Source organism: Salvelinus namaycush, chromosome 8 (genome assembly GCF_016432855.1).
Source record: "Salvelinus namaycush isolate Seneca chromosome 8, SaNama_1.0, whole genome shotgun sequence".
NCBI classification, from domain to species: domain Eukaryota; kingdom Metazoa; phylum Chordata; class Actinopteri; order Salmoniformes; family Salmonidae; genus Salvelinus; species Salvelinus namaycush.
In genome coordinates this window covers 57818330-57834677 of record NC_052314.1, presented here as the reverse complement: position 1 = coordinate 57834677, position 16348 = coordinate 57818330, and the positions used below count along the sequence as shown (strand labels likewise).

Genomic DNA, 16348 nt, shown 5'->3' with positions numbered 1-16348 from the left:
TCCAGTCTCTACCACTAGTAACACTGGATATCAGCAGATCCTCATGGACTGCAAACTGTAAACACAAATTGTACAGAAAAGCATAAAGGATTATATAAGAAACTCTGCTCTACACACAAACCCGATATTATAAAATGTTAACCACAGTCAAGCCCATCTCTAACACTGTGATTCAAGTACCTAACAATATGGAGCCATTGGAGTTTAATATCATTCTTTTTCCATATGTGTTGATTTAAGAATGAAGTATAACGTTTTGGTTCGACTGAGAGAAGGGAAACTCAGTCCCTAAAATTATCAACAACAAAAAAGTACGTTGATTTTGTATTTAATTTAAACAAAATAGTCATACACTCACATAACGTGAAGTACTGTACTTTTATTGCACAAAATGATACGTGACAAGAAGAATAACTTTTCTCACTATGGTAACACTATTTTCTGTAAATCTGGTACCCTCGCTTTGATAAAATTAGTTTTAGAATACTTTGGAAAAGGTTCAACATTACATTACACACAGCTTCACTAATTAATGTCAAGTAAACATGAATTAAGGCACTATCATTATCTTACTATAAAACACCAGTATCAACCTAAAGAGCCAAAGTTTGTCACTCTTCATCAGTGAATCTTTACATCTTTACAGACACCACCACACCAACCATCACCATATAATCTACTCTGTCTCATCATACTCATTCTTTCCTCAGTTCACCTCATCTAGTTTCCTACTACATCCAAAACCAACAGAATAAACTACAAACTAGCTAGTACTACATTACATGTCACTATACTCTGTACATGGGCCTTGTGCATTTTCTGCTGGTGTATCCTGAGGTAGCTCCTCTCTGAGAACCTCTTCCCGCAGTGAGTACAAGTAAATTACCTCTCTCCCGTGTGGACCTTCGGGTGCATCGTCACCTGGTGCTGAACCTCTTCTCACACTGGGGCCAGCTGTAGGATTTCCCCCCTGTGTGGACCCTCTGGTGCCTCTTCAGGTTGGACAAGTGGGAGAAACTAGCCTGGCACAGGTGGCAGCCAATTGGTTTCTTCCCCGTGTGCATCCTCCAACAGTTTGAGAAAATTGAACACGGGAAGCGCTTCTCTTTGGTGCTGCCACCTTCAATGATTCCGTGTCTACTACTGTTATTTGTCAAAGGGCTTGTGTAGCTACTTAGCGTTGAGGCACTGGCATTGTCTGAGGTCTGGTTTAACATTAGGGGAGTGTGAGGAGGATGAAGGCCAGGGAGTGTCTGTGTTGTCGCAGGGTCCATGTTCCAGTTGATAGATCCTATAGAAGGCAGGCTGAAGGAAGCACCTGTTATGGGTTAAACCTCTTCCTGCAGATGGTTGGCGGGAAGCTAAGATGCTCCCCCATCTTTAGTCCACTCAGCAGGTCAATGTTCTCTGGTCCATCTTCTATTTTCTCATCTTTGACCAGCAGCAGATCAGGCTTCCCATCCTCCATGTCTACTGACTGTGTAAGAGATACAGAGTGAGAGGATGTTGGATCAAGAAATCTGATATGAGCACCCTGCTATGGAGCATCTTCTGATTGGGCAATGAGGGACTGCTATGAGTACTATGCAAACATGTTAGTTGATTTGATTACTTGACACTTTAATGGTTTGATCATTCAAAGACATGGTCCCACACTTAATGCAAAATGATTCAAGACCTGGGCCCGTAGCCACAAAGAGTCTCTGAGTAGAAGTCCTGATCGAGGACCAGGTCTCCACCTGTCTAGATGATCAAAAAACGAATGAAGCAACACCTTATGGCATGACGCCTACCTCATGTGACCTACTTGTTGTGTGTATGTACTGAACATGTATGTGTAACTGATAGATGCACACACATACATTACATGTTAATGTTTTTAAATGTATGTAAATTGTAGTCTTTTTCGTTATGGGCTCCCGAGTGGCACAGCGGTCTAAGGCACTGCATCTCCGTGCTTGAGGCGTCACTACAGACACCCTGGTTCGATTCCAGGCTGTATCACAACCGGCCATGATTGGGAGTCCCATAGGGCGGCGCACAATTGGCCCAGCGTCATCCGGTGTAGGCCATCATTGTAAATGAGAATTTGTTCTTAACTGACTTTCCTGGTTAAATATATATATATTTTTAAAGTGTCGGATCCCATTAAGATTACATGTCGCGCATTGGCGTCGGCTAATGGGGATCATCTCAGTGAGACTGTGTGTAGTCCTGTGCTGCTCAGCTGGTTCCTCTGTGGGTTCAGGAGGAGGTTTAGTTTGGTTGTTTTCCATGACCATGGTCCCCTCAGGGTTCCCCAGACCCTCCTCACACCCCTCCTCCTTCACCAGCAGCACCTCTGGACCCTCCTCCTCCTGGAAGAGACAGGTGATACAGATTACACAGACATACACTCCCTCAGATACGTACACACACACACACACACACAGAGAGATAATAAACACACTTTCAACATGGAGTGTGTAACCATCCCCATTATAGATTAAATGGGGCTTGTTTGAACAATTTTCATAGTTTGTATAGTTCCTTACTCATAATGATTAATTTGTGTGTATCCCTTTAAGAATAAATTAATTAATGTAGCTCTGGTAAAATAGGTCTTTAGTTTTGAATAGTTTGAGCTGGAGACGGTGAAACCACCGACACAAAGCCATGCTCCGTTTGTTTCTATGGCAGAGGCTCTGGTAGAGCTAAGCCTAATTATCAGACTTGCCTGTGCTAATAATGGTTCTCGCAATTACTTTGCTCATGAATGATTCAAATATAACAGCCTGACCGCACTGGACTTGAAACAACGATGCTGATGTAACTATGTGCCATTCAAAATATTATCTAAGCAGCACTGGTGCCCTCAAGTCAAAATTTAATTTGCATTCCACAGGTCACGTTTATAAGTGAGTGTTCCATTATTTTTTCAAGATTAGGAAAAGTTTTGGGGCACACCTGAGGGTTCCTCAAGGCACACCAGTTGAAAACCACTGCTCTGGACTGCAAGGCAGGGTAACCCTAACCATATTTTCATGTCCAATGGGAGAACATAGTTCCAGGGCTCACTGTGAAACCCTCTCAGACCTTTTTAGGTTCTGAGATGTGTTTTTCCTCTACATGGCAAAGGAGACTTGGATCTGTTATGGAGAACCCTCTCCATTTAACTTGAGATCAGTCAATATAATAATTATTTACTTTACTTTCTGGGTCTTAGAGAAGAAGGGGGACGGGACGGGACGGCGCCCTCACCTGGCGCCAGAGCCCCAAACAGCTATCTGGTACTCTCTAGTCCACAAAGCTTCAGCTTTTCCTCGTTCCGAATTTACTGCGATTGGTTCACGCAACCGTGCCACTGCCTGCTCTGCCTACCCATTTTACGGGAGTTAGTGGCTGAGGATATACACTACATGACCAAAAGTATGTGGACACCTGCTCGTAGAACACCTCCTTCCAAAATTATGGGCATTAATATGGAGTTGGTCCCCCTTTGCTGCTATATCAGCCTCCACTCTTCTTGGAAGGCTTTCCACTACATGTTAGAACATTGCAGCGGGGACTTGCTTCCATTCAGCCACAAGAGCATTAGGGAGGTTGGGCACTGATGTTGGCCGATTAGGCCTGGCTTGCAGTCGGCGTTCCAATTCATCCCAAAGTTGTTCGATGGGGTTCAGGTTAGGGCTCTGTGCAGGCCAGTCAAGTTCTTCCACACCGTGCAGGTAGCGTTTTCCTGGCATCCACCAAACCGAGATTCATTTGTCTGACTTTCCACTGCTCCAGAGTCTAATGGCGGCCATCTTTACACCACTCCAGCTGACGCTTGGCATTGCGCATGGTGATCTTAAGCTTGTGTGTGGCTGCTCAGCCATGGAAACCTATTTAATGAAGCTCCCGACAAACAATTATTGTGCTGACGTTGCTTCCAGAGGCAGTTTGGAACTCGGTAGTGAGTGTTGCAACCGAGGACAGACATGCTACGGCCATTAGCAGTCGGCAGTCCCGTTCTGTGAGCTTGTGTTACCTACCACTTTGCGGCTGAGCCGTTGTTTCTCCTAGATAATTCCACTTCACAATAAAAGCACTTCAAATTGTCCGGGCAGCTCTAGCAGGGCAGAAAGTTGAAAGTCACATTGAAAGTCACTGAGCTCTTCAGTAATGCCATTCTACTGCCAATGTTTGTCTATGGAGATTGCATGGCTGTGTGCTCGATTTTATACACCTGTCAGCAACGGGTATTGCTGAAATAGCCGAATCCACTAATTTGAAGAGGTGTCTACATATGCAAAAGTATCTTCGCTCTTGACAACCCTCCTCCATGGAGCAGGGCCAAGAAATAGCCGTTACTTAGCTGTCCTACCGCCCAGGATTAGGAATACTGCGCTGCAGTCGTTTCCTTTTTCCTCTTGACAACCCTCCTCCATGGAGCAGGGCCAAGACATACCAGTTACTTAGCAGTCGTTTCCTTTTTCCTCCGGCTATACTGCCTGACGTTGTAGGTCAGCCGTTGGCTGCTCTGTCCTGAGTAAGCCTGCTTCCCGCATCTATCCGGACTGACTTGCTGCAGCCTGGTAGAAGCAATGACCCTGTGAGGGCCCTGGGAGACCCCATCCCCAAACCGGTGACCAAGCCATTTGGGGTAAGAGAGCTGACACACCCATGAAAATAGGGTGATGTTGTATGCTTTTCCTCCTATGTTGCCTACCCTCCTTTCCCCGTATAAACGGAGCAAGGTAATAGTGCCTCCCCCTCATCTTCGAGCCCCTCGATGACCAGTGACTTTCCGGTCGGGAGCTACACCCTGCTCACGACCAGTCCTGGCACCTATCGTCATGCAGGGTTTTTACCAAAGAGATCAAAGCAATTTTCTTACCTCACCCAGATGCTTTAGCCCTCAGGGCAGAGCCAGTAATATTTTTTTTTTAAAGGAAGTAAGGGCCCGCGACTTGGAAGAGAGTGCCAGCTCCCTTATGCACACTCTCTGTTTTACAGTTGTTGAGTTTAGTGGTATGACTATCTGTTTAGTGGTATGACTATCTGTTTAGTGGTATGACTATCTGTTTAGTGGTATGACTAAACAGATTGTTCCTTCCTACACTCTGTTTCCCATGGTCTTATGTTCCCTGCAGGACTTTTCTGGATGGAGAGATGGTTTGTTAAGGTCCTCTAGTCGCTTTTCTCGGCTAGCCAAGGTACGAACAGTAATAGAGTTTATCCATAACTGTTATGTCGTTTCTAGGGGGGCACGTTGCTAACTCACAGTCTCTATGTCACGATCGTCATAATAAGCGGACCAAGGCGCAGCGGGATATGAAGACATCTTCTTTTTATTAAAGATGACGAAACACGAAACGAACACTTTTACAAAACAAAACAACAAACGATCGTGAAGCTATAGACGTAAGCGCAAACACAAGCTACAAACGTACAACATAGACAATTACCCACAAACACCTAAAGCCTATGGCTGCCTTAAATATGGCTCCCAATCAGAGACAACAATAAACAGCTGTCTCTGATTGAGAACCAAATCAGGCAACCATAGACTTTCCTAAACACCTACACTGAACACTACCCCATACCTACTACAAAACCCCCTAAACAATACACACACCCTAAACTAGACAAAACACACAAACATCCCCCATGTCACACCCTGACCTAACTAAACTAATAAAGAAAATCAATATAACAGAGGCCAGGGTGTGACACTCTAAGCCTTTAGGTCATCTTGGGACATGTCTATTGTGTTTAAGATACTTTCTGGTGTCCCTAAGAGAGTGTGTGGACTGTGCTCTACCAGCCACTGTTTGTGCCTGCAGAATGCCCAGGGTCTTTAACCCCATTCTTTGGCCTAGGTCAACATTTTCTCATTGTCGACACCTTGGAGCCTATGGCTTTTCGCCTGTCACCTTCCCCAGAAGGGCGTCCCCATCATTGTCCAGTATGATCCTGACGAATCCCCATATGTGATATCGAAACAAGTATTTGAAAGAGAACTGGTGTTATGAAAGTAACCTTAAGTTAAAACTCGCTGTCGGTGTATGCAGAATAAGGTGAGGTCAGATGTCATGTGCAATGGGAATTTTAATGTTTGTGGTTTTCATATAACACATTTCTGTATTCTATTCATGTGCTGTTCTATAAACCAATTTCTGTGCTCATGCAAGTGGTTGACTGAACAAATCCTCCTCTTATCAGGAGTTGCAATTTGGCAGTACGCCCAGACCTTGTTTTGAGAACAAACTAAAGGTCGCAGCTTAGAGAGAAGCTTCGTGAGGTGTTGGTCTGTCACATTATGAAACAAAACAGTAATGATTAATTAATTATGCTAAATCATGCTAATATAACTTGTCTGTGTATAACCGTATATAAGACAACTGCTGGAACTGCCCCAGCAGAGCTCCTGATTGACATGTGTACTACGGTTAATTGAGTTGGTTGAAACCTCTCCAGCGCACTGACAATAAACAATGATTAATTTGGTGTACCTGTGTAAGAATTTTTCCACAAAAGATGTATAATAAACACAGTCTCAATGAGTCTTAGAATGAAAAGTTCAATTTTGTGTTTATTTAACATAAACAAGTTAAATACAACATATGAAAACTACACAACTCCATGAACTTGATAAACTGCATAAATTCTCATTAAAAGTGTCTTGGGAAAAAATAAAGTAGTTGAATGGAAGAAAATGAAATAGGCATTTGAGAACATCATATAGCCTTCACAGTACAAACACAATATGTAACAGACTGAGGCCGAGCTCCCCGTCATCCAGGACCTCTGTATCAAGCGGTGTCAGAAGGCCCGAAATATGAAAGATGGTGCCGTACTGTATGGTTGCCGTTTTGCAAGCTCCAACTTCCACTTTGCTATTTTGTGATTATTTTGGCGTTAATCGTTACATTTTTGCACTAAATGTATTTCTCTATTTCTTATGATTGACAAGAACTTTTGAACATCAGATTGGCAGTTATTAACCTCAATTCCGGACTTCGACTCATCTGCCCAGGGCTCTTTGTGTACCTAAGACCCAATCTTCGGGCTAGAGGCATGAGAGCGGGCGCCCTGGTGAGACTAAGGCGAAGGGAAAACCGGCCACCACTTCCCTCAATTCTATTGGCCAGTCACTTGATAATAAGATGGATGAACTCCGATCATGGATTTTCTACCAACGGAACTATCGTAACTGCAATATTCTCTTTTTCTGAAACATGGCTTTTGGACAAGATATTCCCCATACTCAACTTCTACCAACACTTGTCCTTTGCCACTCATGGCAATAAAGTCCTAGACCACTGTTACTCAACCCACAAGCAAGCGTACAAGGCCCTCCCTCGTCTCCCCTTCTGCAAATCAGATGATAACTATGCTCCTGCTTCCTGTTTACAAACAGAAGCTAAAACAGGAAGTACCTGTGATGCGCTCTGTAGATTTTCCCAGTCAGAGGAATAAGGCAACCCCACAGAGTTACACACACTAAATAACTTTTATTTCCAGAGGACATATGAGATGGATGTGCTTTTCTGTCCCTGCAATACATCACTCTTGTCCACTTGAAGAGATACTAAGGAGGCTCTGACCTGAGCAGGCAGAAGGACTGTCAGGTGTCCTGCCCCCTAGCAACCTATCGGTGGCCTGGTAGCAGAAGTCACTGGGAGTTTGGGGAGACAGTTTATGATCCCTAAGTCTCTCTGGCACAGTCTGGGGGATGGGGTGGAGTTATAAAACTCACAGGCAGGGAAATCTGTAACAGCCACCACTAAATATGGGTAACATATTTACAGAAAGAAGGATTGAGGAGTGTCAACAAAGTCAGCTGGGAGCCCTCCTCGACCAGCCATGTTCCGCCGCCCCCATGTCGCCATGTCAGTGGCAAGTAAGGAGTGCTTACTTAATTTGCTTAGCCACACAAGGAGACTCTATGACTGTAGTGGCGCTTTAATGACTTGTGATTGGCCAACAAGCTACATCCGCCAGTCTGCATAGGCTATTCCAGTTGAGCAGTGGAGAACATACTATTAACTTTTTATCCACAATCTCTGTCCATCGCAGTTATAATCGACTGTGAAGCCATTAGGCCTATGTATTCGTTTGGGTTCACAGTGCGGACCGAACCGAGGTGTACGAATACAATACCATTACAGCCCTACTGGATTGTATTGCTGCCGTTTTACGGGCTCCTGACCAATTGCGCTATTTTGTGTTTTTCTTTTAGCTGACCTTACCTTTTTTAGTACATAATGTTTCTGCCATTATTTCTTATGATCGAAAATAGTTTTCTGGACATCAGAACAGCGATCACTAACCTTGATTTTGATGAAGATTTCTACTTCAATGAGTCGGCGGCACGGGACATATTGGACATATTGCTTACCCCTGACCAGGCCATAATCCCATAGACTCAGAGGAGAAAGAGGCGGCGGCGTAAGCCAGGCTGACTTGCAGGCACCCTGATGAAACTGCGTCGCCGAGTGAATAAACCGCATCTACTCTCTGTTCTATTGGCGAACGTACAATCACTGGAGTACAAACTGGACGAGCTCTGTTCGAGACTATCCTATCAACGGGACCTGAAGAACTGTAATATCCTATGTTTCTCTGAGTCCTGGCTGAACAAGGACATGGATAATATGCATCTGGCTGGTTTTTCTATGCATCAGCAGGACAGAACGGCAGCTTCGGGTAAACTCAGGGGGGAGGTGTGTCTTTGTTAACAACAGCTGGTGCGTGATCTCTAATATTAAAGAAGTCTCAAGATTCTGCTCGCCTGAGTTAGAATACCTCATGATAAGCTGTAGAACATACTATTTACTAAGAGAATTTCCATCTATATTTTTCGTAGCTGTCTATTCAACAGCACAAACTGATGCAAACTGTATAGGGCCATAAGCAAACAAGAAAATGCTCATCCAGAAGCGGCGCTCCTAGTGGCCGGTGATTTTAATGCAGTGAAACTGAAATCCGTTTTACCTAATGCAACTGGAGGTGAAAAAAACTCTAGATCAGCTTTACTCCACCCACAGAAACACAAAGCTCTACCTCACCCTCCATTTGGCAAATCTGACCATAACTCTATCCTCCTGATACCTGCACACAAGCAAAAACTCAAACGGGAAGTACAAGTGCAAGTGGTCCCGGAAGTGGTACGATGAAGGGCATGCTAACCTACAGGACTGTTTGAAGAGTTTACCACATTGATCACCAGCTTCATAAATAAGTGCATTGACGACGTCATCCCCACAGTGACCGTACGTACATATCCCAACCAGAAGGGTAGGCAACAACACATCTGCCACACTGATCTCAACACGGGGGCCCCTCAGGGGTGCATGCTTAGTCCCCTCCTTTACTCCCTGTTCACCCACAACTTCCGTGCACAACTCCAACACCCTCATTAAGTTTGCTGACGACACGACGGTGGTACACCTGATCACCGATGAGGCAGCCTATAGGGAGGAGGTCATAGACCTTGCAGTGTCGTGCCAGGACAACAACTTCTCCCTCAAAGTCGGCAAGACAAAGGAGCTGATCGTGGACTACAGGAAACGGATTGCCGAGCAAGCCCAGATTCACATCGACGGGGCTGTAGTGGAGCAGGTCGAGAGCTTCAAGTTCCTCGGTGCCCAAATCACTAAGGATCTATCATGGTCCAAACACACCAACAGTTGTGAAGAGGGACAATGCCTCTTCACCCTCAGGAGGCTGAAAAGATTTGGCATGGACCCCTCAGATCCTCAAAGTTCTACAGCTGCACCATTGAGAGCATCTTGACTGGCTGCCTCACCGCTTGGTATGGCAATGGGTATTATGTTTTTAGAAATGTTTACAAATTTTAGAAAAATGTAAAGTTTAAATGTCTTGAGTCAATAAGTATTCAACCATTTTGTTATGGCAAGCCTAAATAAGTTCAGGACAAAAAAATGTGCTTAACAAGTCACATAATACTGACACTGTGTGTGGACACTTTGTGCAATAATAGTGTTTAACATGATTTTTAAATTACTACCCCATCTCTGTGCCCCACACATAATTATCTGTAAGGCCTAGTACCTAACTATATGTACATAGCTACTTCAATTACCTCGTACCCCTGCACATCGACTCGGTGCTGGTACTCCCTGTATATAGCCATGTTATTTTACTCGTTATTGTTATTCTAAGTCTATTTTTTACTCTTATTACTTTAAAAAAAATAATCTTTAACTCTGCATTGTTGGAAAAGGATCCGTAAGTATTTCACTGTTAGTCTACACCTGTTGTTTACGAAGCATGTGACAAATACAATTTGATTTGACCTTTTAGGCTTAAATATGCCTTATATATGTCAGACAATGTCTGGATGCAATATTCTACCCAGGAATATTCAACACTGATTCTGTTACTGTCGTTATTCCAAACGCATCTGTCGATCTTTTCTGCAGACAACAATGACAATGTATCTTAGTCTTAATGCAGGGTTTGATCTAAACGTCAGTGGAATGGTTACTTTCTATGCTCTATAGTGGAATGTTTTTTCTGCTGGTGTATCCTGAGGTAGCTCAGTGCGTACAAGCAAACAGCTTTTCTCCCGTGTGGACCTTCAGGTGCATCTTCAGCTGGTCCTGGCGGGAGAACCTCTTCTCACAGTGGAGGCAGCTGTAGGGTTTCTCCCCTGTGTGGACCCTCTGGTGCCTCTTCAGGTGGCCAGCCTGGGCGAAGCGCATATTACACTGGGTACAGCTGAAGGGTTTCACCCCTGTATGGACCCTCTGGTGCCTCTTCAGGTCACCAGCCTGGACGAAGCGCATATGACACTGGGTACACCTGAAGCGTTTCTCCCCTGTGTGGATCCTCTGGTGGATCTTCACTTTCTGGGGGCAGCTGAAGCCTTTGTTACAGAACATGCAGAGGAACCGTTTCTCTTTAACATTGCCTGATGTGGCTGCCCCTCCCTGAGCCTGGGCTGTGGCCCTGTCATTTGAGGTCAATACCTGATCAAAAAGGCAGTTGTGTGAATCGGAAGGCCCCATCGATGTGGACACGAGGTCGCGATCTCTGAGCGCGATTAAAGGGGAGTGAGTTGTGACATTTGGATTAGTTTCTAAGCATTCCCTGTAATCTAAGAAATCTCTTCCCTGTGAGTGTCCATCTCTTAGGTCACCATCTACATTCCATGTGGGAGGAACGTCGCCCTCCACTTTCACAGTCACCTCATCTACGACCAGACCTTCCCCTTTCTTATCTAGGCACCCTTTAGAGTATACACTACTACTGTAGGGGTTCCAGTCCCCTCTAGACAGATCAGTCTGTGTCTCTAAACCCAAGGGCATGTTGTCAGGGTCCATCTCTGTAGTGTAAGAACAAGACGGATCGTTGCCAGTCTGTAACGCCTCAGCTGAGACCTGATGGGAATGAACTGTCCTCGGGCTTGGGTTACCGTAAAGTAAATACTCTGAACTGGGAGCAGGAGGACAGCCCAGTGGTCCCAGCCCCAGTCTCTCTGGGTCTGATCTGTGGTCAGATCCTGTGTGTAAGAGCCTTTGTGTCACAGTTAAAGTCTCTGTGTCTGTCTCTGACTTGACGATGGCGTTCAGCGTTCCATTGACCTCTGTGATGATGCGTCGGGTCCTGGGCTGCACGGCGGTCGCGTGGTCCCCCGTGGTAACAAGGGGCGCCACTCCAGCCGCTGTTCCAGTTTGGATGTCTCTGCTGTGTTGTGCGTCCTCTCCTTCAGTCCTCTCCTGCTTGACCAGAGACGATCCTCCAGAACCTGCCGCCACAACATCTGCAGACTGACACAAGAAGAGAGGAGGTTATTACAGGTACATGAGTTGAATTGGATAACATCACAGGGAAGTCGCACAAGCTCCGTTATGGCCGATAAATGAGGATGTACCACAGAGATAGAGGACTCTAGTGCCCAAAATCCTGTTTTAGCATGGGCAAAGCTATTGAGGACGTACACCGTTTTGAAGCAGTCAACACGGTGGGACAAGGAAGGATCACATAATTCTTTTCAGGTCATCAGGAAGGATTTTTTTTTTTTTTTTTTTTTTTTTTTTTTTTTTTTTAAATTTTATCCCATTTTCTCCCCAATTTTCGTGGTATCCAATCGCTAGTAATTACTATCTTGTCTCATCGCTACAACTCCCGTACGGGCTCGGGAGAGACGAAGGTTGAAAGCCATGCGTACTCCGAAGCACAACCCAACCAAGCCGCACTGCTTCTTAACACAGCGCGCCTCCAACCCGGAAGCCAGCCGCACCAATGTGTCGGAGGAAACACCGTGTACCTGGCCCCCTTGGTTAGCGCGCACTGCGCCCGGCCCGCCACAGGAGTCGCTGGAGCGCGATGAGACAAGGATATCCCTACCGGCCAAACCCTCCCTAACCCGGACGACGCTATGCCAATTGTGCGTCGCCCCACGGACCTCCCGGTCGCGGCCGGCTGCGACAGAGCCTGGGCGCGAACCCAGAGACTCTGGTGGCGCAGTTAGCACTGCGATGCAGTGCCCTAGACCACTGCGCCACCCGGGAGGCCCTAGGAAGGATCTTTGATCAGCAAATTAATTATACTCGTGAGTAAACATTCCATAAGTGCAGGTGGCAGTAAATCGTCAACATTAACTTAATACCTGTTCAAAACAACACACTATCTGGCAGTGTGCACTAGAGGTTGACTGATTAATCAGGGCCGATTTCAAGTTTTCATAACAATCGGTAATCGTTGTTTTTGGACGCTGATTATGGCCGATTACATTGCAATCCACGAGGAAACTGCGTGGCAGGCTGACCACCTGTTACGCGAGTGCAGCATCAAAAGGACCTGGTGGCTGCAAGGAGCCAAGGTAAGTTGCTAGCTAGCATTAAACTTATCTTATAAAAAAAAATCTATCTTAACATAATCACTAGTTAACTACACATGGCTGATGATATTACTAGTTTCACTAGCTTGTCCTGCGTTGCATATAATCAATGCGGTGCCTGTTAATTTATCATCGAATCACAGCCTACTTCAACTTCACCAAAGGGGTGATGATTTAATAAAAGCGCATTCGCAAAAAAAGCACAATCGTTGCACCAATGTACATAACCATAAACATCAATGCCTTTCTTAAAATCAATACACAAGTATATATTTTTAAACCTGAATATTTAGTTAAAAGAAATTAATGTTAGCAGGCAATATTAACTAGGGAAATTGTGTCACTTCTCTTGGGTTCAGTGCAAGCAGAGTCAGGGTATATGCAGCAGTTTGGGCCGCCTGGCTCGTTGCGAACTGTGTGAAGACCATTTCTTCCTAACGAAGACCGTAATTAATTTTCCATAATTTTCCATAATTACAACATAACATTGAAGTTTGTGCAATGTAACAGCAATATTTAGACTTAGGGTTGCCACCCGTTCGATAAAATACGTAACGGTTCCATATTCCACTGAAAGAATAAACGTTTTGTTTTCGAAATGATAGTTTCCAGATTTGACCATATTAATGACCTAAGGCTCGCATTTCTGTGTGTTTATTATATTATAATTAAGTCTATGATTTATTATTTGATAGAGCAGTCTGACTGAGCGGTGGTAGGCAGCAGCAGGCTCATAAGCATTCATTCAAACAGCACTTTCCTGCGTTTGCCAGCAGCTCTCAGCAATGCTTGAAGCACAGCGCTGTTTATGATTTCAAGCCCATCAACTCCTGAGATTAGGCTGGCAATACTATAGTGCCTATAAGAACATCCAATAGTCAAAGGTATATGAAATATAAATGGTATAGAGAGAAATAGTCCTATAATTCCTATAATAACTACAACCTAAAACTTCTTAACTGGGAATATTGAAGACTCACGTTAAAAGGAACCACCAGCTTTTATATGTTCTCATGTTCTGAGCAAGGAACTTAAACGTTAGCTTTTTTACATGGCACATATTGCACTTTTACTTTCTTCTCCAAAACTGTGTTTTTGCATTATTTAAACCAGAATTATTTAAAGGCCAGCATCCTTTAGTTGCCTCTCCACTGTTGACGTTGAGACTGGTGTTTTGCGGGCGCTATTTAATGAAGTTGCCAGTTGAGGACTTGTGAGGCACCTGTTTCTCATACTAGACACTAATGTACTTGTCCTCTGGCTCAGTTATGCACCGGGGCCTCCCACTCCTCTTTCTATTCTGGTTAGAGCCAGTTTGCGCTGTTCTGTGAAGGGAGTAGTACACAGCGTTGTACAAGATCTTCAGTTTCTTGGCAATTTCTCACCTGACGAGTTTTAGAAGAAAGGTTTTTATTGCTGGCCATTTTGAGCCTGTAATCGAACCCACAAATGCTGATGCTCCAGATACTCAACTAGTCTAAAAAGGCCAGTTTTATTGCTTCTTTAATCAGCACAGTTTTCAGCTGCGCTAACATAATTGCAAAAGGGTTTTCTAATGATCAATTAGCCTTTTAAAATTATAAACTTGGATTAGCTAACAAAACGTGCCATTGGAACACAGGAGTGGTGGTTGCTGATAATGGGCCTCTGTACGCCTATGTAGATATTCCATTAAAAATCAGCGGTTTCCAGCTACAATAGTCATTTACAACATTAACAATGTCTACACCGTATTTCTGATCAATGTGATGTTATTTTAATGGACAATATCTTTTGCTTTTCTTTCAGAAACAAGGACATTTCTAAGTGACCCCAATCTTTTGAACAGTAGTGTATCTAAATGAGATATTTATGTATATAATTTTCAATAACTTTGCTAACATTTCTAAAAACATGTTTTCACTTTGTCATTATAAGGTATTGTGTGTAGATGGGTGAGAAAAAAAGCAATTTAATCAATTTTGAATTAAGGGTATAACACAACAAAATGTGTAATAAGCCAAGGGACACACTATTATGCTAACCTCTATCATGATAATGTGCTGGGTTGAGGTTCTTCTCCCCTCAAAGGTGATTGGTTGGTCTTCTCTCCATGTATTGTGTCCAGCTGGCTTCCCAAAGCTCCTGTAGCGTCCAGTGAGATGTCCTTCACCTGAGAGTGATTGAGGGGTGCTTAGGTTAGCTATCGTCAATGGTCAACTACTGACAATGTCTAGAATTGTCAAGGATGTTACGTAACACTTTTAATAACTTCTTGCAAGATCGCTATGTAATCAGAGGAATTACTGCATACTATCCAAACACATACGGGGACGGGGCAAAATGTACCTCGTGCCATTCCTCTGTATCGGTCGAGGATCTTGACACTTGTGGGACGACTGGCGAGGATGCGCTCTCGCATTGTCCTCTCTGCGCGCTCCCGTGACACCTTCAGTTCCAGAAGCTGTAGTTTCCTCCGCAATGCGCCGTTTTCTTTCTGGCTTTGACTTATTTCCAAACGAAACACTGCATAGTCATCGTCTACTAGTTTACAGATCTCTGCCACAGCTGCATTCGCTAGCACCTCCATAATGGAGGCTATTTGAGTGTGAAAAATCATAACGTTACAGTTAGCTAACGTTAGCAGCGTTACCTAGATAACATCTATAAACCTAAGTCCTGTCTCCAACGCAAATTAAACACTACCTGGAGTAAGTATGCGATGCTGTACGGTTCAATTTGTCATATTTTGAGGTCCAGGGTGTTAATAAACGTCTAAATGACGATGCTAATGTGGAAATTGTTCGTTGTCGCTGTTCACTTCCGCCTACACTGAATAGAAAGAATTGTATTGGTATATAGTCATAGGTCAAAGGGTGTGGTGGGAAAAAAAAAAAGGATGCGTGCTGTTCTTTGAAATACGGTACTGCTTATTACGTTACACATCAATTCTCCTATGATCAGTATCTTTTAAGCTCATGTTTAGAAATAACTGTTAGTAAGAGTACAAAATAATATTACTTTTCAGCTCAGTAAGGTAACTATTCAACTGTCCTTGATCTAGCTTAGGTTTACTGTCTCTATGAAAACAAGTTACACAATCCTGTTTCAAATGACAATTTAACAAAGGGTTAATGAGGGGTATGTGGTTAATTACCCTCACCCCAAGACACTTCACATGATGACTGTAATATGTCAAATAAAGAATGGTTCCCTTTGTACATCTCAGCCACTCTGATTTCTCCCCATTGTGGACACTCCTAGGTCTGATTAGGTAACTCAGAAAGGAGAAGCTCTTGTGACATAAATTGCACTTGATTTGCCTCTCCTTGGTGTGAACGATCTGGTGCCTCTTCACATAAGTTGCCTCCGTGAAGCGCTTATCCGCGTCTGTCCTAACGCACGGCTTCCCACATTGTGACCCAATGACACCAGAGGAGGTAGAAGCAGGAGTCACCACCCTCAGGTGGTTAGTCTTTGAGCTCCCTCCTTGACCTCTAGCCATTGTTTGGGTGTCGTTAGGATTGTGTGCTG

The 16348-nt window shown here is 44.1% G+C and overlaps 2 protein-coding genes across 2 annotated transcripts in view; both read right to left on the bottom strand.

Moving 5' to 3' along the window:
* LOC120052910 (zinc finger protein 777-like) overlaps positions 1-16348 on the bottom strand; it is a 105919-nt gene that overhangs the window by 41952 nt on the left and 47619 nt on the right. The gene's annotated exons all lie outside the window — the stretch shown is intronic.
* LOC120052945 (oocyte zinc finger protein XlCOF7.1-like) lies at positions 10214-15633 on the bottom strand. The gene is made up of 3 exons (XM_039000187.1): positions 15164-15633; positions 14860-14987; positions 10214-11762 (listed from the first exon to the last, which is right to left on the bottom strand). The coding sequence occupies exons 1-3, from the start codon at positions 15432-15434 to the stop codon at positions 10530-10532; spliced, it is 1632 nt and encodes a 543-aa protein (XP_038856115.1). The 5' UTR covers positions 15435-15633; the 3' UTR covers positions 10214-10529.

Bases quoted from the DNA above. Each gene is read 5' to 3' on its own strand.
- LOC120052945 (XM_039000187.1), bottom strand. From the start codon at position 15,434: ATGATTTTTCACACTCAAATAGCCTCCATTATGGAGGTGCTAGCGAAT. The intron at 14,988-15,163 runs GTACATTTTGCC...AATCACTCTCAG, and splicing joins ATACAGAGGAATGGCACGAG to GTGAAGGACATCTCACTGGA. The intron at 11,763-14,859 runs GTTAGCATAATA...TTCTTGTGTCAG, and splicing joins AGCACATTATCATGATAGAG to TCTGCAGATGTTGTGGCGGC.